The following is a 24,961-nucleotide window of genomic DNA, read 5'->3' as shown; positions in this document are numbered from 1 at the left end:
TGCCATTGCCATATACAAGGGGAAAATGACTTCTGTGGTCCTGTTGGTCATCTTATTTCTGATGCAGGCCAGTCTGCCATTGGCCTTCTTGGCCACCTGTGCAAACCTCTGGATCATATTTAGCTAGCATACCCAAATCTTTTCAGCTGAGCAACTTGATAACCACGTTTTCTTAAACCTATGCTGTTGCTTTGGATTGTTACGACCCAGCTTTTAGTCTTGTTAAATCTCATACTTGTTTGTACTGTAGTCATCCTCTGGAATCCTACAGTACTGAGGCTGTAGTCATCCTCTGGAAATGAAATATGAGGCTGGACTCAATATTGTTGATTTGTTTCTGTAGAACTGAAAGTAATAGCTTTTGCCTATACTTTCTAGAAACTCCTTTTTCTTCTCTGCTTCTTAGTTCATTTAGAGAAATTTCAGTGGCATGGTGAATTCCTGGAAATCTGGGTTTGTTAGCAAGTGTTGGCTGAATGCTGAGTAATTTGATTTGTAGAGTTTTTAACAAAGCTTTACTGCAGGTACTGACAAAATATTTGCATAAATGCACGTTTCCTGGAATATGTCAAACTCTTAGAAGATCAGTGAAAGAGTTCATTACCTGCCATCCTCTATACTTTAACTCAATACTTGACTGTTGTGTTCTTTGAAATAATTCATCTTTGTATGAGGATATTAACTCACTGTTTGGTGCTGCTGTTTTCTGGTCTTACCTCATCATTGTTAACATTGTGGATGTCCTCTTTTGGAGTTGCTGATTTAGAGTTTAAGTCAGAGTAGGACAGTGAAAATCAACATTTTTCCACTGACTTTCCCATGAGCTGTAGACATAACAATCCCTATAGACCAAAAGATATTACGTGTAAACAGACGGATCTGTTTAGGGCCCACAGCAGTTATTACCTTGCTAGCCATAGCAATTCTAGTGATAGGGTGCTTAAGCAGATTTTAAATAACCAAGATAATATCTAAATTTATAGCATTCAACAGTGTTTATTTTTACCGGTGATTAAGCTTCAGATGGAATTGTGGTAGAAAAATTTTGAATCCGTTAAATCAATAATTCAAATAAAAAGGCATTTTAAGTAAAACCTGAACAGTTGTCAAGAATATGAAAAGATGTTTAAAGAAATACAATTGTCTTCAATACAATCTAATAATGTTTCAGAAATGAAACATCTCTAATTTGATTAAAAATTCTGTGTTGACCATTATTATATCTATTCTCTTAAATAAGAGGACTGAGGCTGTCAAGACAGAACGTTAAGCTTTTTTGATTGTATGTCGCTTTCATCTTTGGTAGTTATTACCGTTTTCATGACACTGAGTGATGATCCACTGATATTTGGGAATTGATGAGCTTTCCTCGGGTAGTTTTGTCCTTACTTATATTATCTTTTTCATCCCAATCTCAATGGTCCTATTAGTTTTTTGTTGTTCGTTTGGTTTTTGTTTTGTTTGTCTCTAGATCTGTCTTCTAGCACATCCTTACGTTTTATTCCAAATTGAGGAAGTGAAGAACATAGAAATTTCTTTTGATTTAAACTTTAAAAAGACAAGGTAGCTGCCAAATAGGTTGTACACGTCTGATATTGCATTTGGATGATGTTGCTTTCTAGTAATACAAGTGTATGTACCCAAGTTATTCACCAAGAAGAGACTGAGAGCGATGGAAGGCTTAGGGAGTAAGATGTCTTTCTTCCTGGATTTCTTTGTCCAGGAATATATATATGGATGAGACAAGAAATGGGGAGAAAAAAAAATTGCCCATAATTGAGTAGAGGGGTAGTTTGTTTATTTTACATATGTTTCTGTTCCTAGCTACTCTTGTTTTTATTTTGATATCTTCCCTCTGCCACCTCAAACTGAATATCTGTGCCTTTTTTTGCTCCCAGCTTTTTCTTCCTTAGAAACTGTTATTATGTCAGTGTCTTCTGGTCTGAATTTTTCCTTTGCTCTTTTTGTAATCTGACCCTTGGAAATTACACCATTGCCAAGCACATAAAAAGATTCCATTTATGGTCTAAAATTAGCTTTCTAGTCTAAACTTGTCATCTAGGCAACTTCTGCAATCAATAGAGAAAGATAAATACTGCAAGAAGCAATTCATCACATTTTAAGATTATGTTGAAATTGGAGGGATTAATTGCTGGTCTAGGTTGCCGTTTTCTTTCTGCTGATTAAAGAGAGAGTTCTAGATGAAATCCTTGGGTGAGATGCCTGAAGGACAGAAAGCTAAAATTATATGAAAAGTATCCTCCTACCTGTTGTGCAAGGAGCAATGTGGGTAATGCATTGCCTTTTTAATGTCTGCAGTACAGTGGTTAAAACTGAAATGAGTTGACACCCAGAATGTGTTCTCTTTGTCTGAACTAATTTGCAACAATTCCAGATTGTTACATTTGATTTTTCACTAGTGTGTTCTGCAATGTTGTGACAGATCCAAAAAATCAACCCCTTACAATTTTGTTAGAACGGTTAATATTTAAATAGCTTTCATGATTTTCCTACCATGTTGCTAAATCAAATTATTTTCATTTTGACACTGTGAGATAGAACCTTCAGAATGTTTTTGATGAAGCCACATAGTACTATGCAACAACAGAACTGAGTACAAACCTAATTACCTGAGTCCCATTTTAAAATTTTAAAGATCTAATTTTACCGATAGATAATGTCTCTTGATATTACTGAAACAGAATCATACTCACAGAAGGTGTTTGGATGCAATTTGATCAGTATTTGATGATTAGCCCTGGACATGAGGAATTGAAATTATAAAAATAAAATTTGGAGATGCATGTAAGACTAAATATGGATAAATATTGTATGGACAAATTTTATTATGACAAAATATTTTTCAGTTGTAATTACTCCTGTTCTAGATCTGGTATTTAGACTTACATTTGACCTTTTTTAACAGTGCTGTAACTCACTGCTGAACAACAAATTGGAAACAATTCATAGCATCAAAGACTTCTGACTGACGCCGTCTATCAAGTCTTCAAGCACTGTGAACTGAAACTACAGATCTTGGAGTTTGTGTCACCTGGGTCAAAAGGAATGCTTTTCTGATATTAACGAGGACTATTACTGCCATTATGACGAGCCAGGAGAAGTGGCTTAACCTTAGTCCTGGAGAGTTCTCTCAGCTTCAGAAATATGCAGAATGTAAGTACTTTCTAAAATATATTTTTACATCTTTTTACTTCCCAGTTAGTAGCTCAGAATTACATGCATAGAGGACAAAATACTAAACATGAGAAGTTAGATTTAGAAATATTGTTCATATATTATTTTTATTATTTTTTTTCCTGCCTGTGGCAACATGACATCTACTTAATTGTATCAGTGTATTAACCCAACAGAATAACCGTAAAATCATTGCTTTTCTAGAAGAGCTATTAATATCAGGATAAAGTGATTGATCAAATTGTTTGGATTGTTTGTGTTCAGATTTGTGTTTATATGTGAAATGAAGATGTGGTGTCTTTGAACTGTACTGTATCAACCTTCCTTGGCTGTCTGGAGTAGGAGGCTGCAGAGGCTGTCTGGAAGGCTCCAGGGTGACCTCATTGCAGCCTTCCAATACCTAAAAAGAACTTATAAGTAAGATGGAGACAGACTTGTTATATGATCTAACAGTGATAGGACAAGCAGAATGGCTTTAAACTAGAAGAGGAGAGATTTAGGTTAGATGTTAGGGGGGACATTACTTACTCAGAGATTGGTGAGGCACTATCACAGACTGCTCAGAGAAGTTGTGGATGTCCCATCCCTGGAAGTGTTTAAGGCGAAGTTGCATGGGGTCCTGGGCAAGCTCCCATCATGGAGGAAGCAACTGGATGATTGTTAAGGTTCGTTCCAATCCAAAACATTCCATGACTTGCTGATTAACCAGAGCTCTGTGGGTAGAATTCAGAGTTTACAATTAATACCGCTGTATTCTGTTGTTGTGATTGAATACTAACTGTTTGTACTAGGTGAGTGATTAACAGCCTCTACTATAATTGATTCAAGACAATTACCTTAAATGAGTCCAAAGAGAGTGCATGCTCAAGTGCTTTACTTATCAGTAGGAAGCTTTAAGCAAAGAATATATTTTGTTATTATTTATTTGGAATGTATGTAAATTTGGTTCAAAATATTTGCTCATTTATTTCCAGGGAGTAGTTAGTATTCTGCATTTCATGTGCCTATCCACCCAGAAAGTGCTCTTATTAAAAAGTTTGCCTTTGTTCTGTGTATTAGCAGTATTAGCATAGTTATTAGTATAATTATTAGTTTATCGCTTAGTTTTTAGTGTAGTTTGCCTTCCAGTTCTTCTGTGAACTTCACGATACTCTTTCTTCTACCTCTGTATACAGATAATCTCCTTGATATCTTATCGGTATCCATAAATGTAACTGAACAGCAAAGGAGCATATGGATTCTTTACTAATTGGCCCTGGTGACAGAACATTCTATACTTTCTCCCTAAGCAACACTTGGAACTTGGTAGTGTGTAAACATGTCCCAGTTAGTTAACATCTTCACAACAAACTAATTCACTGTTGTTACAATTAAGTGGTATAATGTCATGTTAAAAGGTGATATTTCCACAATCCAAGGAATATCTGTTTATAATTTCATTTTACAGAATTATTTCTCAGCTCAACCTGAGACAACTTAATATTCACTGTTTAAGACCTTTCTTCAAATAAGAATTTGGGACTTCAAATGAGTTTTGCAAATGGTTTAAATATTACTTTAAAATGTAGAAAAATGTCTTTGTAGAATTAAAAGAGCATATTAATTAATACTTGACACTTTGCAGTTAGTTTGCATGTGTGTGGGTTGTTAGTGTTGTTGTTGTTTGGGTTTTTTTTGTGTATTTTTTTTTAAGAATAATTTCCAGTGACTGTTACTTCTCTTTACTCCTGTTCTGAAGAACAGTAGGCTTTTACTTAGCTTTATTATCTCAGAAGAGAAAATGAGAACTGAGATAACTGGATGCTCATTATGTAGTAATAATTTTGCCTACACCAAATGTATATACTAATGGAAGTACACGTACTAAGAAGATAATTTTTTTCCTTTAGATTTCATGATCAGGTTTACTTATGGAAAAGAAGGTGAAATGATGTACAGTATTTTTGCATAAAAATCTAGAAGGATAAGGTAGATATGGGATTAGATGTTTAATGCAAAGATAAATGAGGCAGAAATTGTTTCTTCTGAAATATACAGTACCAGATATATGCACAGTTCTGTACTAGCAGTGTAAACTGTAGGCACACTATAAAGAAGCCATGAGTAGTTTCACCGTAATTATTATTAGGGATCTAGTAATTATTCACTGTAATTATTATTAGGGAGCTAGTAAATATTCACTGTAATTATTATTAGGGAGCTAGGTGATATGGTTTAGGGTTTTCTGTAGGTATGGTAAAGGGAGGGCTGTTGGACTAGATGATCTTATAGGTCCTTTCCAACCTTGTGATTCTATCATCTGTAGGGTAAATCCTGTCAGTTTAGAGGTGCTGTGTTTTTGTTTGTTTGTTTTTGTTTGTTTGTTATTGTATTATGTATTATGTAGTTAAAAGAATTTTAGTATATCTGTGCTGCTACAGGCCAAATTACAAAAATTAAAAATAGTTAAAGTGAGACTTTAACTATATAGAAGAAAGAAGTCCTTCCCTTAGTAGGCACAGAAAGGCAAAGGAAAAAGCCTATGAGCTCTGGCAGCACATATACTCTGGGGAAAATAGCTTTGTTTTTTCTAGTCCTTTTGAAATTGTCAACAAAATATGCCCTGAGGACCAAGCTTGAAAAAAGCTTTTTGCAAAAGTTTTGGCAGTGTTTTCTTTCCCAGGCTGGTAGAGGAGAACTTGGGCAAGCTATCACAGCCTGAAGATATAGATGTTGGATTGCTACTGAAATGGCTATGAGAACAGGAACAACGTCAGCAGCTGCTGCTTCTTTTTGTATACCATCGATAGCTACTGTCGGAACTAAATCGTGTAAGAATATTGTAGGGCAACAGGAGGAAGAACTTGTAAAAGAAAATTCTGAAGAGAAAAACAAAGGCCAACAGAAGTTTTGATCAAGACTTAAACTGTCAGACACTCTTGGGTGGGTTTGGCCACAGAATTATGTGGCCCTCACAGATGGAAAAAATTTTCTTTTACAATGGGTATAAATGATAACCTGCAGGGAACTTCGTACATGTGGCAGATGGCCACCAGCAGCGCTGAAAGCTCAGGGCTATTACCCAGTCCCTCAGAGGATCCCAGGCTTCTGGCACTGTATTGGCTTCTGCTAGTCATAATGAGGGACTAGGCCACATCAAAGAATACAGATTGCTGAAAGCAACTATTTTTTATTGTTTTTAAAGGGAAGAGAAAAAATTGCTAGTAATTACTGAGATTATTTTTACTCCAAGTACTAGGTTTTAGAAGTATGAACTTATGCTGCTGTTAGTAAAAATGGAGAAAAAAAGGTTCTTTTAAAGTTTTCTCAGAGACTGTAAGACTGCAGTGGTCCCAGATTCCAGAGAGAAAATATTGCAGATGAGACTGTTTAGAAACCCATAATTTGAGCATGCAGAGTCTCTGGCCATGCTTAATATGTGATGAATAAGATGCTGTTCCTTCATCAGGTGCATCTGGTTGCCTCATTAGAAGATGCCAATTTACTTGCCAGAAGTGCTGGGTAAACATATAAGAATGAAGATTGTCAGAGCTCTAGCCCTGTCACTGCTAACAGGCTTGTGTTTACTCTTAGAGATGCCAATAAATTCACCATTCTTAGTATAGTCAGAATCCCAGGTGCTGGCCTTTGTTGCAGTAGAAAGGAATGGCGTGTCAGTGACTATTTGTTTCCATTTTTAAGGGTATCTTTGCAAGAAACAAATTGAAAGTGATCCTATGAAGTCCAAACAAATCCTTTTCTCAGGTTTCTGTGGAAGTGAAATCCATGGAATGTGGTGACAGTCGATGGCACATCCTTTCTAGAATCCTGAAATGCAAAGGGTGTCAACTCAACTTGATTTCTGTTTTCTTTGACGAGAATAGTGATTTCTTTCTAAAATAGAAGCTAAAACGATAAACACTGCCATTAAGACTCATTGTTGCAGCATCAGCTTTTTCTGGCTTTAAACACACGTTGTAGTTATTACAAATATGACAGACAGTCATAAAATTACTGAATGTGTATTTATATGCTGTAAAATGTATAAACATTGATTATGCCTTTGTTGTATTTCCTATGTTTCTATGTATCTTCCATATTTATTTTCATTATGGTTTTGTTGTTTCCAAGGACATTTATATGTAAAGAGCATCTTTTGTGTCTTAAAAGTTTGTCTGTTCCTATTGCTTATTTCCTATTACAAAGATTTGGGGGTTAATTCATTTGGTTGCTGTGGAAATTGTTCTGATGTCACAGACAGAGGATTCTAGTTTACCAAGCTCTGAAAAAACAAAGAGTGGAGAATGAACTAATTATGGAGTCACATGGCTGAATCTCAGCTCTCAGTAAAAGCGTGTATTTTTAGTCCCTGTGCTGTACAAAAGCGTGAAAGTATAAATGATTACAATCCATGACTCATCAGGCAGACTGAAAAAGTAGCTTTATGAGAGGGGATAATCCCTCTTCGCTTTTATGGAATTAAAATTCAAAGAACCAGGAGACTGTGGGGCTTCCCTCAGCCCAGCAAAGCATTATGCCTACAAAAAGAAGGGGAGAGCAGCTCATACACTGAAAAAGTCATACATAGTTGTTATTGTTATTGCTTATTCTGTTCTGCCTTTTATGGATTTTCTAATGGAAGAAGTCAAAGCATTCTTCTCTGTTTCTCTTGAAAACAGGAGAGAAGTTGCTATTGATTACTCAAAATGGAAGATAGAATCTTTTTTCTTTTCTCTTTTTTTTTTTTTTTTTTTTTTTTTTTAAAACAACAACAACAACAGAACAACTAGATTTAGGGCTTCCTAATGGTGTCTCTCAATCTCTCTCCCCGTGCATTTTGCTGGGGATGAAGAGCCCTGTGCTGAATTTTTCTCAGTTGTGATCTGCTAATTAAAGAAGCAAAATTGGATGTTAAACATGCTTGTAATTATGTATGTTTTCATTGTTGTATTTTTAAGTACTGAAAATATGTTGCATTTTTGTGTGGTCTTGGAAGATTATTACTGAGTGTTATGGAGTGTCACTGCATGGTTTTGTATCTGCACTGCAGAATTTAATAGCTTTTTGAGGACATTATTGACTACTACATTTGTTTTTAGAAACTTCAAGTTTAGTGGGGTTTTATAATTTATTTTTTTTATTAAAGCTTGCATGGAATACTGAGGAAGCAATTTGTGATTAAATTCCAAGATAACATTTTTTTTCATAGTTTCTGAAAAGAATAATTCTTAATTTTATTTTTGAAATGATGATTATAAATAATTTGCACTCTAAAGGCACTCCAACTAATTGTAGCAGTAATTATAGTTATTGATAACAAATTTGTTTTGAAGAGCATATTTACTAAAATTTATTAAACGGCCCAGTAATAGATCAGATGTTTTCATGCATGAAGGCATTCTGAATAATATTAAAATGATCCATTAAGTGTTTATTCATCTTAACAGAGGACTAGTTCTGCATTTAATACTTTATTTATGCTTGAAAGTCACTCCAGCGGTGGGGAACAGAATCTATCATCCCTATCTGTGTCAGATCAGATTACTGACATCACTGCTTTGGAAAAAATAAGATACTGTATAAAATATACAGGTTTTTATTCAATAGAGGTTGAAATGAATGGAAGCAAACAGTGAAATTTTATACAGTTGTGGGAGGAGATGGGAATACTCAGTTTCTGTACTGAGTATGTCTGAGAAGTTCACTGAAGAGAGATCCTTCAGTGCTGAATGGGCACTATTGAAGCTGAAGGCACTCTTGAGTTGAAGAAATTATTAAATGATACTAGAGATGATGAAAGGAAGCTGAGGAGATGCAATGAAAATGAGTCAGCAGCATGAAACATGGAAGATCAGAGCAGCCAGAACTCTAAATTACCCAAATTTGATTCTTAAGTACGTTACTGTAGTTTCAGGCTAAAGTTTCAAAGGGATGGTAACTGTACTATTTTAGCAGCATGAACATAGAACAATTCAGGATTCTTGTGATTAAGAAGAAGCCCTGAAGACGTAATAAAATTATTGAAAGAGTTGAAAATTTAAGCCATGGAAGGGAAAAAAAGACAAAAGTTTCAGCCTTCCATTTTTGTTAGGTCAAATTATACAGATCTGTGCTATTAATGCAGCATTGCATTGAGTGAGTTAAGGAAAGGAACAGAACAGATTTCAGAATGGAATGATTAGGACAAAATGAAAATAGGCTTTTAAAGTCTCATAATGGTAAAGGGGAACCAAAACAAAGCTCTGTCCCAAAAGCTTGATTTTGGAAGTTCTTATTCTATGTTTGAGTGTTTGGTCATACAAATGATAATTATTTTTTATTGAAAATCAAATTGTGAGACAGAGAAATAACCTAGGACAGGTAAAAGAGAACTCAAGTAGAATGCTAGTGGCTAGCCAAGATTTAACTTAAAATACTCCATACAAGAAGATTTTTTGTTTTATTTTATTTTATTTTTTACAAATAAATATTTAAATCTGTGAAAACGTGCTCAAGTGCTATTATTTTGAATTCTAAAGCTTGACTACTTATTAAGCTAATTTTGTCTGAGTAAGTGCTCAAGTTGGAATTTGAAATAAGTCGCTTGCATTCACTTTGGGATCCTCATATAGTAAATAAAAAAATATTGTTCATTCAGAATTATATTCGTACGTAAGTTGTAAGCTAATTAGGAATTTAATAATAGGGAAAGGAATAATTACCTATTTGTTTTAACTTTAGAAACATATTTTTTTATATTTTACTTCAGGCACAATGGGTATTATCACATTGTTCTTCAAGCCCAAACTCATTTTGTGCAGTCTTTCTTACATGCAATACATCCAGGGATAGTCACAATATCTCCAAACAATATCTGATATGTCCATATTTTTAAAAATTATTAGTGCCTGAAGAGGATTTGAGCAGTTTGGTGGATCCATAGAAAGAATGACAGTTGTAATTAAATTGTCCTAAATTGTGCAAAAGCAATTTTCTGAAATATTACCTGGTGTAACTATATTCTTAAATTAAAGCACACACTGAATCATTGTTTTTATTTTTTATTACGTTTCAATAAATGAGTGCCAGAGTGGCAGTGGCTTCTAATAGCACTCTAGGGATGAAATGACTGACTGTACAGGCGGTCCACTGAGCTGCTGTTCGAATTGCAAGCTCTCCAAGACAGGCTCTGCCCTTAAGACAGATGCTTTGCAGCTCTGTCTACACAATGGAAGCTTAATCTGTTAATACTACAGTTATACAATTTTGTGACATCAAAAGTACTTTAGAATTCTTTGCTTTAAATTTCTTGGTTTTCCTCCCACTAACAACTTTCATAAAAAACAGTTTCTTATTTTTCTCCTTTTCTAACCCCATTTTCTTAGCTATCCAGAAAACCCATGTAGTGTCTTGGGCTAACAGAACTAAATAAATGATCCAGTAAATAAGCTAGCTATCTTTACAGCTTAGTATCCTGTCCCTGGGAGGCATGCATTTGAAAAGTTTTATAAGATTTCCAGGCACAAATATGTTAATATGTGTTCAGTGTCTGTTTGAACATTAAAAACGAGTACTAAATTTTGCGTAATTGAGCACAGTGGTTGCCTAACAATCACATCTCCATTTTATTATTTCAGTGGAAACTAGCAATATTGTCTTCGCACTACAGAAAGTCTTTGGCTTGAAGCTGAGTCAGTCAGACTTCCTTGAGTATTGTGCTGCTTCTTTTAAAAAGTTGCACTTTTAACAGCTCAGGTTAACAAATAGGGAATGTATGATGTTGCTGTATTTTTATATGTTAAATTTGCCAGTTGATAAATACTTTAGGTTCTGTTCTGAAGGATGTTATTTAGGATATACAAGAATGACAATGTTATTTGAGAGCAGTGCCCACTTCACATCTTATACTGAATGCACACAGTGTTTTTCCTTTCCATCTTGCCTCCTTTTGTTTCCCCTCAGAACTCAAGCAGTGATGCACTGAATCTCAGTTATATATATCCGGTGATAAGTTTGCATTTACTTGCTGCTGGCTGTTGCATAAAGAACAGTGCCAGAGAGTTGGTACATGCAGTGTTCTGAGGTGGTGGTTAAGACAGACTCTGTTAGGCTTTTTAATTGTGATTAGTCTTGTGTGTAAAAGCAGTTGAGATTTATTTATTAATTAATTAATTTATTGAATGCTTCTCTTATTCAGACTGCTAACATATCACTATGATATGCCTTGTAGTAGCATTTTAGTGTTTAGGCCAAGCTTCTTACAGACTACATATTCTTACCACTATACCTTCAAAAATAGAGTGGTAATAAAAAATAAATTAAAAAAAAAGCTGTATCCCCACAGTTCTCATCTTAAAAGGGTGAGAATCTGCAATGTCTTGATTTTTGCATTGTTCTATTATATACTCGTGTGTATCTGCTCAGTCGTTTCCAGAAACGTTGTCTTGAATTCTTCTTTGACAATTGAATTCTGTGCTATTTTCTTTGTAATTTTGTGAAAGAAATGAATTATATTCCCCATTTCTCCCACCTGGTTAGTTATTACAGGAAAAAAAAAAAAAAAAAAAAGTTATTCCTGCTTAAAACAAACAAGAAAACCCACTCATCTCTTTCAAAAAATGAAAAATAAAAAAATAAAAATCCCATTTCAAAGTAGATTTTTGTTAATTATGTATTTTTCTTTCCTTAGTCAGTTTTCAGTGTTTATAGTGTTTATGCAGCACAACAGTCTCGTCTTAATCTTTCATGAAGCAATTCTTCACCAGCAGGGATTCCCACTTCTGCTGATCTTTGGCTGTCAATAATAGTCTTCCATATCGTTATGGAAGATTGATTTTCTTAACATACATACTTCGTTCAAAGCTACATTGTTACTTTTATTTATTTATGTATTTTTACTATTGATACTTGGTTTTAAGTAAAGCTTTAACAGTTTAAGATGAGTAATTTCAGCAATGGAAGGAACTTTTTAAAACTGGGTACTACCCTGTGCCAAATGACCTTCCACAGTTTGAATAGCAGTTTGCTATCACAGCTATCTGGTTCTTCTTAAACTGTTTGTTTTGTTGTTGTTTTTGTTTTTGTTGACGTAAAGTTTATTTATTTTTTGAGTGATTCAGATAGTCATTTTAAGGGAATGTGAAAGATTCTGGTCCATCTATATTTTCAGGTCTGTAAATTCATATAACATTTTACAACTTTCTAATCATTTTGTATAAGTCTGGTTTTGGAGTGTTTTTGTTGTTGTTGTTCTCAGAAAAAAAGAGAGAGAGAGAGAGAGAGAAAATTAATCTTGAGTCCTCCAGACTTATAATTTATTTATTTTTACACACCATTAATTACTGCAGGAAATTCATCGTTCTTCTCTCTGAAATAATTTATTATCAGTATTTCTTCTGAAAAGACAATCTGATTTCATTTTATCACTCTTCTCTATCTTCTGATAATAGAGAACACTTCAGCTTTCAAAATGATATAGGTCCTTTTTTTTTTTAAACAGTGAGCCAAAACTTGGAGACAGTGAACAAGGAGACAGATTTTTCTAGGTGCTTGTTTAAATTAAAAAGATTGTGAGTATCCAGCCTGTATAATAACCATCAGGAGTAAAAGACAGTTGGGAGTCACAGGTGAAAAAGACAATGGCAGACATGAAGACTGCAGAATTTTGGATAAAACAGAATGAAAATGTTGGCAAAGGAAAGGCTCCTGGTAGGCAAGGTAAAATGCATGAAAATATCAAGGTGTTTTTGTTGTTGTTGTTGTTTGTTCATTGCTTTTTTGAGATTTGGAATAGAGACAGCTTTGGAGCCAGGACAAAGGTAAGGTGGGTAAGGTGAGAATAAAAAAACAAGCATACGCTATTCCTGGAATGGAAGGATTTGCTTTCTGTATTCTCAGAAAGGGAAAAAGTAATACTGTATAATGAAATCTTTAATCAGTTATGTCCTAAATCACATGAAAGATTTGTAACAACTGAAATGACAACTGTTCCCTTGAAAGTTGGACAGAAGTCAATTCTCGAGCTTTGCAAAGTACTCACAGGGCACACAGCAGGCTGAATTAAAGCCTTCGTTCTGATTTTCCAGCTTTTCCATGGTTCGAATTAACTCCATATGATACACATTGTTGTATTTGTGATTAAAGTTTCCAAGGAATTACTTGAATTCTGATAGCAAGAAAACTCTGTATTTTCTGTATGCAGAGTGAATGGCAGCTATGTTGCCCTGCAGAGCTTTGGAGAAGCTCCTGCTGCCTGCAGGCTGTAAGCTGCCTGGTTCACACTCCCACCAGCAACTGGCAGCTATTCCCCTTCCACTGCCTTTCAGACAGGTGTTCCCATTTCCTCCTATCCTCCTCAGTATTCCTGTCCTACCCTCTTGCAGGAGTTCAGTTCCCAGTCAAGCAGTTCTCCACTTCTGCTTAAGGCCTTTTCTCTGACCCAGCTTGGCAAGGTGATGAATGAAACTGAGTTCCCATGTTGTTGCAAAACATTGTGCTTATCTGTGTTGTGGACCTTGACTTGTATTGTCTTACAAGAATAAAAGGTTGCTTTGGCATTTCCCAGGGAAACATCATGTTTGTTCTGCACCTTGCAGTGTGGGGTTATGATTCCTAAACTATCAACCAGTGCTAAACTCCCATCAAGTGCCGCTGGAGTCTATTTTCAGTTTATTTTGGGAGCTCTAGAATTCCTCTGGTGCCCAATTCAAGCCAAGCAGGGTGGCTTTACATAATAGTACCATTTGTGGGCATACAGAACAGAAAATTATTTTCATGAAACAAAATGTGATGTTCCTTTTGAAGCATTTCATTTGGGCATTTACAGAATTAAATATATCAGTATTTTATTTAAAAATAAAAAAAAAGTGAAATTCAATTGTCAGAGGTTCATTATTAACTTCATTGTGATTTATTATCTACTGAAGCATTTAGGATATTGTGTTTTATAGCAAAATTTCTGATTTTTTTTATTATTTTTTTTTTTTTTTTCAGGTTGTTTGGATGGGGCAAAAGCAAAAAGTTTGCACACTCTTAAACATAACATTTTAGTCTAATTGAATTCAACACAGAATTTTGACTTAGATAATTTATTTCAAGCTACCTTAGGGAATCAATGTTAACCTTTACTTAATTGCCTAAAATAATTTACCGTATTGTCTAGCCATTTTATTTGTGTTCATATCTTGTCTTTTTTTTTATTTGGATTTAAAGTTTCTTAGAATATGCAGTAAAGGAGTGTAAATTACATGTTCTTCATTTTAGTGTGACTTACATGTTATCTGGTTAGCTCTCTGTGAGTGACATCAAGCTTGAGGTATTCTGACAAGGATGTGGCATATTTCTTAATGGTGCCGAGTATTGTGCGTCACGATTTTTAGGAGACTGAGTCTTTATTACATCTCGAAGTGATGATCTCAGACATTGAAAGCCAGTAAGTCATTTACTCTCTGTCATTTTCTTAATGCACAGTCTGGGATGAGCTCTACTTCACTAAGTGTACACTGTTTGAGAGAAACGTTTAAAACAGAAGTAAGTCAAATCTGTTAGAAATGTAATAAAAAATGTGGCTATGCTTTTCTTATGTGCCTAAAGAGTCTCTTACCAAAGCAACTGGAACACTGGGGGGCTGGGGCTAAAAAAAAAATGCGAATAGCTTAGCTGGGATCATACTTAATAGTGAGCAAAAATGGCATATCCTATATTTGATATTAATTTTATCTTTGGGGAAACATTATCTGCTAAATACTATTCAATTAATTATGTTTGCAGTTGTTTTTTACTAGTTTGCCTTAAAGCATGGTACCATAGCTTAAGGAAAACCATTTTCTTATCTTCTTAGCTTGTCCCCATAGATGATAGATTATCTTTCCTTGACATAAAATGTCTCAATACATGTCTTAGATGTTTTCATACTGTACTGTCTACTGTGTAGAGCATTTACCACATACCCAGCAGGCTTCAAGACTTCCAATGCGGTATTTGTGGTATTTATTTATTTATTTATTTATTTATTCCCCTTCCAGGAAAATATTCCTTGGATTAAGATGTCATAGAATAACCTTTATACAACAGAAATATTGAAATTTATTGCTCTTGTATTTCTAAAATGAAGTATAAAACAGACTCCATCTTAGAAAGAATAAGAAAAATCAAAGAAGTCTTTTTCATCAACCTTTGACAAAGCTCCTCAGCAGCTCTGAAGTCAATGAAATCTAATTTTTGCCTTTTCTTTGCTGTTTCCTCTGTCCTGTACTAAATCTACCAATGTTCTTTTTCCTTCTCCTTTTCTTTTTATTTTTTTCACCACATTTATTTTTTTTTTATTTATTTTTTTTTTTTTCCTGGAGCAGGGCAATATATTTCTAATCAGCTTAATCCCCACAAGCAGCTGACAGATTATTTGCATTTTATTTACTTGGAATATAGCTCCCTTTTGATCCCTCTGTTCCCCATTATTCTAAGTGAATTTATGGCAAATCATCCTATTTTTTCCTCTTCTTTCCTTAAAGCAAACTATTTTATTAAATCAATTACTATTAAATTATTAATTATTAATTAATTTTATAAATCAGACTTACAGAACAGCCTGAATCTTGAGCTGCAAGTAAATGATGAATACAAAAACTTGGGAAAAGATAAGGTTCTGCTTGTGATGCTTGTTCAGATGTAAAGTATTTGATGACATACTTGTATCTGTACAGTATTTGTTATCGTCTTTTTGTGGAAGGGGAGTCATCAATTTAGATTATCAAAAGAAAGATCTCTTGAAACTTAATTAACATTTTTCTAGCCTTTTTAGATCTTTATAATTGACATAGCCTTGCTAAGAGCTTTTTCTCTTAAGCTATATTAGTTTCTCTCTTTTCTGCATTATGAGGTAGAAAAAGAAAGGAAAGCCTATCAGAAGAACTGTTTTATCTTCTTCTTCTGTGTTATTTTTCGAAGTCTGATTTGCCTCTATCCTTCCTTCTCCCCAAACTGTATTTGTCTTCTGTTCCTTTTGTCCTTTTGGGTGACCAACTCTTCATCCTTTCTTCATCATTTCTTCTGTCAGACGATCTTGGCTGAAATTATCTTAACATGCTCTGGAAGGTATCTCTGTAAATCTTGTGAACTGATTCATTTATAATTAAATAAATAAACCTGTCATCTGTAAGTGTACTGTGGCAGAACGGATTAGGAAAGGATATAAATTTGAATGCTGGAACCTGGGAGAGTTTTTAGTTCATTGCAACGGCAGTGACTTTTGTGTATGGCAACATTAAGATGATGAATGCCTGTGTCATGTTACTGGTATTTTGTTACATATTAAGCATTCTGTATGTTTTACAGAATTAACTAGGTCAAGTAACCTAATGTTTTTATAATCTCTTTGTTTTCAGGCTGACTGTTCATAAAACATTCCTACAAGCTTACATTGTTAATATCAATCTTACATAAATTTATCTCTGAAATATACATTAGGTTTCCCTTGGGGTCTCATCCTTGTAGTTTGAAACATAGCTGAGAGAAAAGATACTTGAGCAAATGTGTTTGTTTGTATCCTTCCTATTTTTTATTTATTTATTTTTTCTCAGACTGTACTGTTAAGGACAGATGTTCCAACCACAGTGACAGATAAATAACAAGAATTAATTTATTTAAAACTAGCAATTTCATCAGTGTAGTGTTTGTCCATAGTGAATGTTCATTTGTCGTGGTCCTTTATGTCAAATAAATCAGTGAAGTATATGTTTTTTTTAGATATTTCTCTATATACTATGCCATGTTATAATACACCTGCCATAAGGCTGCTTGATCCTCTGGAAAAGGAAGAAATTAAGTTACATGATAAATAAGCAGAAATTAAACTCAGAGTATGCTCATGTTACAATCATGTTGTGATTATGTCTCACACAGCAATGAGTTTAATTTAGCTACTTTTGAAACCTCAAGTGTAAGACTTAGCTTTTCACCTTTGGAAGTTAAGGCAGGTTAAGCCAGTGGTTTTATTAGTCTTGCTCACTAAAATTTGTTATAAGTACATATAATTTGTTAGTAATATGTATATACTGTGTACATATATGTATATGAAAGAAAGCTTCGAGCAACCAAGACCTTGTGATAAGAACATGCCTCATTGGCTTCAGACTGAAGCAATATGACTTGTTTCTACTGCATGAGTTTTTTGATAAAGCAATTTGGACTCCCTTTCTACCTTCCCTTATATTAAATATGAATTTGGGTGTACATACAGATTCATTTTTAGTTAAATACCATTTTGAATTTTTTGGTATAAGTAGTTCAGTACAGTTCCATAGTTGGCAATTTTCATTCTCTTATGAACCTGTAGATGGATGTCAGAATTTTCTTTCTAGCTACAGCTCAGTAGTGTTCTGTTCAATTTTTTCTGCTTTAATTCATATTGTTGCGGTGCATGTTTTGTGCTAATGAGTTCTTGTTCAATCTTGATTTGTTAAGTAAAGAGGTTTACTATATAAATATTTTGAATTCATAGGGCTTTGTTTTATCCTTCATTCAGTTAAGCTGTGTGCATTTGTGTTATAAAGTATGGTCTTCCCAGCACATTTAATGTTTGCTGTCTCTTGGTTATTTTTTTATTTGTTTGTGGTTGCTGTTTTTTTGGGTTTTTTTGTTTGTTTGTTGTTTGTTTGTTGTTTTTTGTTTGTTTTTTTTTTTCCCTAGAAAGTCATCATATAGATTTTTTTTCTACATAGTCAGAATATTCAACTTATTTTCTAATTACTAGTCTTGGCTTCCATTATTTATTTACTGTTGTTCATTTACTGTGATGTGTTTATTTAACTGTCCTTCATCAGTGTTCTAGTCTGGGTCTGTAGTACCTCTCAGTCTTTCCTAAGACAATGCTGTTAGAAAATAAAGCTATTGTCCCTCTGGCTGTGATGTGCTGAAAGCAATTTGTTTTACATTACCCAAAAATAAAATATGATCGTTCTTTCAAAAATGCGTTAGTAATGTCATAGGACTGGACAGATGAATTTTAAAACAACAACAAAATTTTATGTTCTTCTAATGAATTTAGAATTAAAGATACTTCTGAGAGACTAGAACAAAGATGTTTGAGTATTTATTTATTCTTTTTTCTGTATTTTATTAGTGGAATAGGAAAGTGCATAAAATGATAGCAGAAAAAAGTTAAAAGAGTAAATGAGCTTTGACTTCTAAGCTTCTAGAGGGCAAGTAACTCAAGTGGTTTGTCATTAAACTGCTGAAACTACAGTTGTTTACTGCCTAAAATGGTTAGAGAGCCCTGTAGACTTGCATAAGGGATCTACTTACCTGAATAATGTTCTTACAAGACTTTGGGAAATGCATGAAAATATTGTTTAAATAGCCCTTGTAAGAGGGTTTTAGACTGCCTTTATTAGTGAACTATGTTGCAAGCATTTATTCTTGCTTGCTGTCTCATTGGCAAAAAAAGAAATTGTTTTCTGAATTGTTCAGTGGGCAATGATTCATTCTATTTGAGCCTTTGTATTAGTCTGGAAAGGTGGAAAATTTATATGTAATGAAATTTAGAGATGTAAATTTAGTCTAATGTTTATATACTGAAAGGGATAGGAACTGAGATACACCAAGCAAGAATGAGCATAAACTAATCATATGAGCTTTTCTTTTCCTGAAGTCCATGCTTATTCCCTCTCTCTTTTACTTTGTTTTAGTGTTGTCTACTGTGATTAATAACATTCATGAAGACTCTTGAGAAATTGATGTAAACTAGTTAGATAAGAAGAAAAACTATTTAATGTCGATACTAAGAAGACTTAATCTGTCAACTTTACAAAAGATGCATTTAACTGAACTGATCAGAGAGCTGGCATGAATGAAAACAGTAATTTTTAAATTTTGAACTCTATAACTAAAAGACTTAGAAGTGTTTTTGAAACATATTTGTTTCTCAGAGCATGAACATAAAACAGACATCCCAGAACAGGTTTACAGTGGCAATTGTAAGATAAATGAGCATATAATAACCTTTGTTAATGTGTGAAGGTAAAATATAAACATTGAGTTTCTTTATGGTAGTAATGGGAATAGGAAAATTCCCATTCTTTCTAACATAAGAAAAAGACAAACTTGTAGCTCCTTATCAAACCTATGTTTTATTATACTTCAAGTCTCTGGCTATTAAAAGAGTGATATTATCCCAGAATTTAGTCCCAGAAAACTTTTGCATTTTACTGCACATTTTACTACAGATTTTGCTTCCTTTTATTAGAATTTTCATTTCTTGTTTTAACTATTCAGTAGTATAGTTTCCTATATCCTATTAAGGTAGCAGCACATGTATCCAATGCAATCAATTTGATTGGTTAACACTTTGGCAGTATCTGAATTTAGTTTACAGTGACTTTACTTTTTGCCAAATTAGAAGTCATTTAAGTTCTTAATCATGGGGCAAACAAGATAATACAGATACCTGGGAGCAAAATGGAGGCAAGTGGAGGTCATTTATCTATTTCTTCTTCAGTGTTTAGACAAGGAAACAGTACAGGAGAATCAACAGGGGAATACTGCATGTCTTTAAACAAAGAAAAATTGTGATGAACTGCTTGTCTTAATGATGGCTTTATTGGGGAAAAAATGTGTTGGAGAAGATCCTAGATTTATGTGCTTTGCTCATCAGTCTTGCATTGTTAACAGTTTATATGAGCTACTGTTATAACAAAACTTAGAAGTAAATGTGTAGCTGTAAGTTCATTAAAATTATACTGTCTTATTAAAACTAAAACAACAACAACAAAAAAAAAACAAAAAAACCCAAAAAACCAAACCAAAACAAACCAACAAAAAAAACCCAACAAAGCAAACAAACAAAAAAATACAAACCAAACCAAAAAAAAAAAAAAAAAAAAAAAAAAAAAAAGAAAAGTAGAAAAACGGTAGAAGACCGCATATATTAGCTTGCATGCTTGCCAATAATGGAAGTATATCTTATATATCTTAGTGGAAGAAGTATCTAGGAAGTATATCCTAGAATAGGTTAAATAAAAATTCTAGCAAGACCATTAAATGCTCTTCTACTCATCTTTGTCACTTGTGCCAATTGCCAGTTTAAATAGCTGATTATACGAAATGGCATGGAAATGTGCTCACTATTTTGACACATTAAATAGCTATCATGTTGTTTAAATATTTGTTATCAAGATTTAAAAAAAAAAAAAAGAAACTTGAAAGACTGAATAAATAATAAATTCTTATCATACTTTCCATTGATACTTTTAGAATAATAATAAAATGTCTCAAAGCTGCCTTGTATGCTTCTCTGCCTGTTTCACCTTATTTTGCATTTCGCAGATGGCATCTGTTGCTAACCTGGAAACATTTTATATATTTTTATTTTACCTTGATTTTTTAATTTATGTAGTCTGTAGAGAATTTTTTTTCTTTCTCATTCACTGTCACTTGGAATCTAATGTTTCTGTAAAACTGAATGCCATTTATGGGCACAACTTCTAGCATTATCTTGTTTTTTAAAAAATGCACTGTTTTGAACCAAGATTAGCAGGTTTAACATCTTAGGGAAGAAAAAAAAAAAAAAAAAAANAAAAAAAAAAAAAAAAAAGATAAATAATTAAAAAAAAAAAAATAAAAAATTTAAAAAAAAAAAGAAAAAGATAACATATAGGACCAAGTATGCTTTGTGTGGGATCATGCACCACTAAGAACATAAATGTTTTGAGTAAAATTTGGAAATAATAATTAACGTCATGTGCTTGACACATATTTTTCAACTTTACCGGCTCTGTAAAACTGAAATATCTCCTTATAGGATGAGAGCCAAAACCTGTACTTCACTAAGTTTGTTTGAACATTTGTCACACTGCTATTCTTGTAGGACTATCACTTTGTATTCTTCAGTAATGGTTGAAACGATCCAGAGAAAACTGTACGGGTGTTAATTCTTCTAGTTTTATGCCCTAAATATGCATTTGAATTTAAAGTTTCTACTCCTGAGATTAAAAAAACAAACAAACAAACAAAAAACAAACAGAGAATTGTTTCTACAGGATTTGCAGCTCTTGTTTTTGGAAAATATTTTGTTTCAATAGTAAATATATCTTGAAATGGAAGGTGAATGCATCAGAAACCTGAAAGTCAGAACAAAATTGAGCTGGATATTTTTTTCTTTGTTGTTTAAAATGTCATCCCTTAGTTTACTATTTATATTTAGAAGGTCATTTATTGTATGCTAAGAAGATTGCCTTAGGTGAAAATCTTTTGAGGCTAAAGCCAGAAAACAGTTCTGCTTCTATTTCTACTGAGCTAAAATATAATCTCAGAAATACAATTTCTGTAAATAGGATATTGAGAATTGTCACTGCATTAACCTTTAAACCTTTCTTTGTAAGAGGAGTAGTGAACTGAATGTGGTACTTGGAAAACAAGAAATGTGACTAAGAAAAAAGATGGTTAAAAAAACAAACCCAACAGAAAAAAAGTAAAAAACCAAACCAAAACAAAAACCAAAACAAAACAAAGCCAGGAGTAGAAAACCATTTCAAGAATTGTGTGCATGTCACAGAAGAATGGAAGAACCAGATTTATATTTTAAATTATGCCTTCTAATGAAATGGATGCTAATACAACCTCATCATAAAGAAATGGAGGAGGGCAGAAGATAAAAGTCCCACAAAAACAAATCCCCAACTGTGTGTTATTCATTATACCTCTTAAAGTGCTTCTTCCAAGCCCTTTAAAATAAAAATACATGGTCAAAGGAGGGCAGTGGTACTTTGGTAAAATATGTTACCAGTTTTGACTCACCCTCAGGCTGAGTGGATAAAATGTTTTAGCTAGAGGTATTTCACAGATTCTGTATTTTGTGATGTAAATTCCAACTTCCAAGCTTATAACATCTATGTATATATTGGTACTGTATTACCAATTTGGCTATTTTATGTTTGGGAAATATGTGTTGATATAGAAAAAAAAAAAAAAAAAAAAGTGTGTACCGGTATTGAGGAACTCTATGTTCCTCAGAGAACCACCATTAGGGAAAAAATCAGGGATAAGAGCAGCATCTCTGATTGAAATGTATCTTAGAGGTGCAGAAAAGTTGCACTTTAATGTCTTTTTTATTTTATTTCTAGTTGTTGTTTTTCTTTCTTTCTTTCTTTTTCTTTTCTTTTTTTTTTTTTTTTTTTTTTTTTTTTTTTTTTTTTTTTTTTTTTTTAAATTTTTACATTGTGGACTATAGTGAAAATAGTCAGGGCTTGATACAGTGATTGGCCACCTGATGGGAAGGCAGGGTCTACTCAGGGGAGCTCAGGGGCACTCAATATGAGTGACTAGAAGGGGTGAAGCCAGGATGTGTAAGGATACACTGTATGTACTTAATCCTGTTCAGTAACACTGAAACCATTGTTAAGGTTAAACAGATAATGAGTACAAAATATAGATAGTATATATTGCAGAGAATAGCTTTGGATAACAGAGAGAAATAAACTATTGTATTTCTAAAATATTTATTTAAAAAGTAAAACAAAAGAAAACAGCTTTTCTGAAATGTATATAGCCATTTCCCAATTTCTGCTTAAAATCAGAAATAATACATGGTAGATTTCAAGTTAAGGTGATCTGATTCTTCCCAGCTACATGGTTAGTACTTACTGATTTAGTTTGGTACTGAAATATATTGTCAATGACAATACTTCCTTAGTTTAATGTAATAGGGAGTCATTTCATCACTGTTCTTATGAGTTGGCGGGCTGTATCAGATAGCGTGACCAGTTATAAATAAGCAGGAAATGAGAAAAGAGAAAGGAGATACAGTTACCTGTTGAATGTTTGTATTGGTTTTGGGGTTCAAAAAAGATGATAAAATCTAAGGACTGGAGAGATCTACAGAGGCATATAGTCCTTCCTGTTCTCAAGGCACGGTAGTGTGGCATATTCACTATATGCATAAATACTGCTTTTCAAAGTTGAGTTTTAGAATTACTTGCAGTATTGTGGTTTTCTCACATCTTGAATTTAGGATGAGGGAACACTGTCCCCATGCCCTGAGGGAACTACCAGCCCTGACTATTCCTGACCAGCCTCCCCTGGGCTCTGAGAGCCTAAAGATCCTCTTTCAGAACCCTGGAGGTTCCCTACACCCTGCGGTCCAAGACTACATTTTAGCTCCTGAAGCAACTCTGATGATGCCCCTGTGACTACAAGAGGATTCCCCACAGCCCTGCCCTGTCATGGCCTTGGAAAAAATTGGCCCACCAATGGCCTCATGTGTCTCCGTGGCTTTGTGTATCTCCATTCACAGGGTAATTTCCAGTACTTAGGGCAATGGCTGTTCTCCAGCCTCTCCTGATCCTGGCTTGTGTAGCTAGACAGGCCCTGGCTGCCAGACCCTATACTGCCAGGAGAACTGCAGACTCTGCTCAAAGGAGTCCCTAGCCATTACAGCACCCTGAAACGCTGAACTTTGCTTTCAGAGCTGCTCAATGGGGATGTCTCAGATTGCTTCAACCTTAATTTTCTTAATATTTGATGGCAAAGGAATTAAAAAGAAGCTGAATAAGATTGTTATAAAACTTTTAAAATACAAAAAAGTGGGCAATACTTGGATTTATTTCTCTCCTCAAAATAATTCTAAGTCCCTAGAGCAATTACCCGCAGCTCCTTTCAGGACCTGCAGTATGTTTTTGTTCTTTCCTTATTTCTTCCGTTCTAAACTGCAACCTACTGGCAGGCAAAATTCAGGCTCTTCCTCGCCCCCAGATCTCTGTTGTTCACCATGTGCTTCTGTTTGAACATCTGCTATAGGGAAATGGGACTTGGTAGACATTTTTTTGTGAATTTGGACTAGAGATATGCTGGCACGTGCTATTAGTATTTGCATTTTTTTTTTTCTTCCATAAAGAAGTCTGTCTGTGTAAGTATTATTTAAGACAAAGGAAGGAGTAAAATTGATAAATCTTCCTTCTAATGATGTCATTAAGAAATTCAAAATCTGTACCAATCTTTAGGTGATGAACAACAGGCATCACTGAGGCTATTTGAAAGGGTCAGTGGCAAAATTCTGTGATCTTGTGCTTGGCAGGAGCTCCCAGTTCAGCAGCTGCTGCAGCAGTTGTCCTTCCCCGCAGTAGTGGCTGCTGTCCCTATCTCTCCATGTACCTCTTCATCCATCTCCTATTGCATAAGTTGTTTGTTACGTATTTATTTAGGCAGCCTCATCCAGTTCTGCCTGAGTTTGTAAGGAGGTTTTTGCTGATTATTCATCAGAGAATTCAGTAGAAGAGTGATTTGCTGGAGGTTTTGTCATTCAAATTCTCCAGTTTAAGTAGGTGCACTACAGCGCAGTCACTGGTAATATCTTGTAAAGGGAAGTCTCCTTAACAGCATTGAACTGTGATTGCCTGGCAGCTGTTTTCAAGGTGACGGTAAGTTTTATAAAGATACCAAATAAAAAAAAAAAAAAAAAAAAAAAAAAAAAAAAAAAAAAAAAAGAAGAAGAAGAAGAAATAAAAGGCAAAATACAGTGACCAAGAAACATGAAAATAGAGCATTTTTCCACTTGTGAATTCAAATGTGTTTCTTTTGTGAAATTTGTTTCAAAAGACTTCTGCTTCATAAGCCAACAGGAAAGTATGACCTATTGTGTTAAGAAATTCAAGCAGCGAGCCTCCAGCCTTACCTATGATACTAATTTCTCACTGTTCATTGTCAACCACCAGAACCTCTTAGCAACACAGACATGCTGAAGGATGCAGAATCATACTGGGAAAAACATGTTGTTACTCGACTAACCTTTTTCTACTGAGTGTGAAAAATACCTATGCAT

The 24,961-nt window shown here is 34.1% G+C and overlaps 1 protein-coding gene across 8 annotated transcripts in view; it reads left to right on the top strand.

Moving 5' to 3' along the window:
• DGKB (diacylglycerol kinase beta) overlaps positions 1 to 24,961 on the top strand; it is a 339,581-nt gene that overhangs the window by 36,142 nt on the left and 278,478 nt on the right. For all 8 annotated transcript variants that reach the window (XM_015853622.2, XM_032443169.1, XM_015853620.2 and 5 more), the window contains one exon: positions 2,927 to 3,174. In XM_015853622.2, the coding sequence (XP_015709108.1) occupies positions 3,105 to 3,174 (70 nt within the window). In that variant the 5' untranslated portion in view covers positions 2,927 to 3,104. The remainder of the gene's footprint in view (positions 1 to 2,926; positions 3,175 to 24,961) is intronic.

The sequence above is a fragment of the Coturnix japonica genome, chromosome 2, assembly GCF_001577835.2.
Source record: "Coturnix japonica isolate 7356 chromosome 2, Coturnix japonica 2.1, whole genome shotgun sequence".
Taxonomy (NCBI): Eukaryota; Metazoa; Chordata; class Aves; order Galliformes; family Phasianidae; genus Coturnix; species Coturnix japonica.
This window is presented reverse-complemented; position numbering and strand designations above follow the sequence as displayed.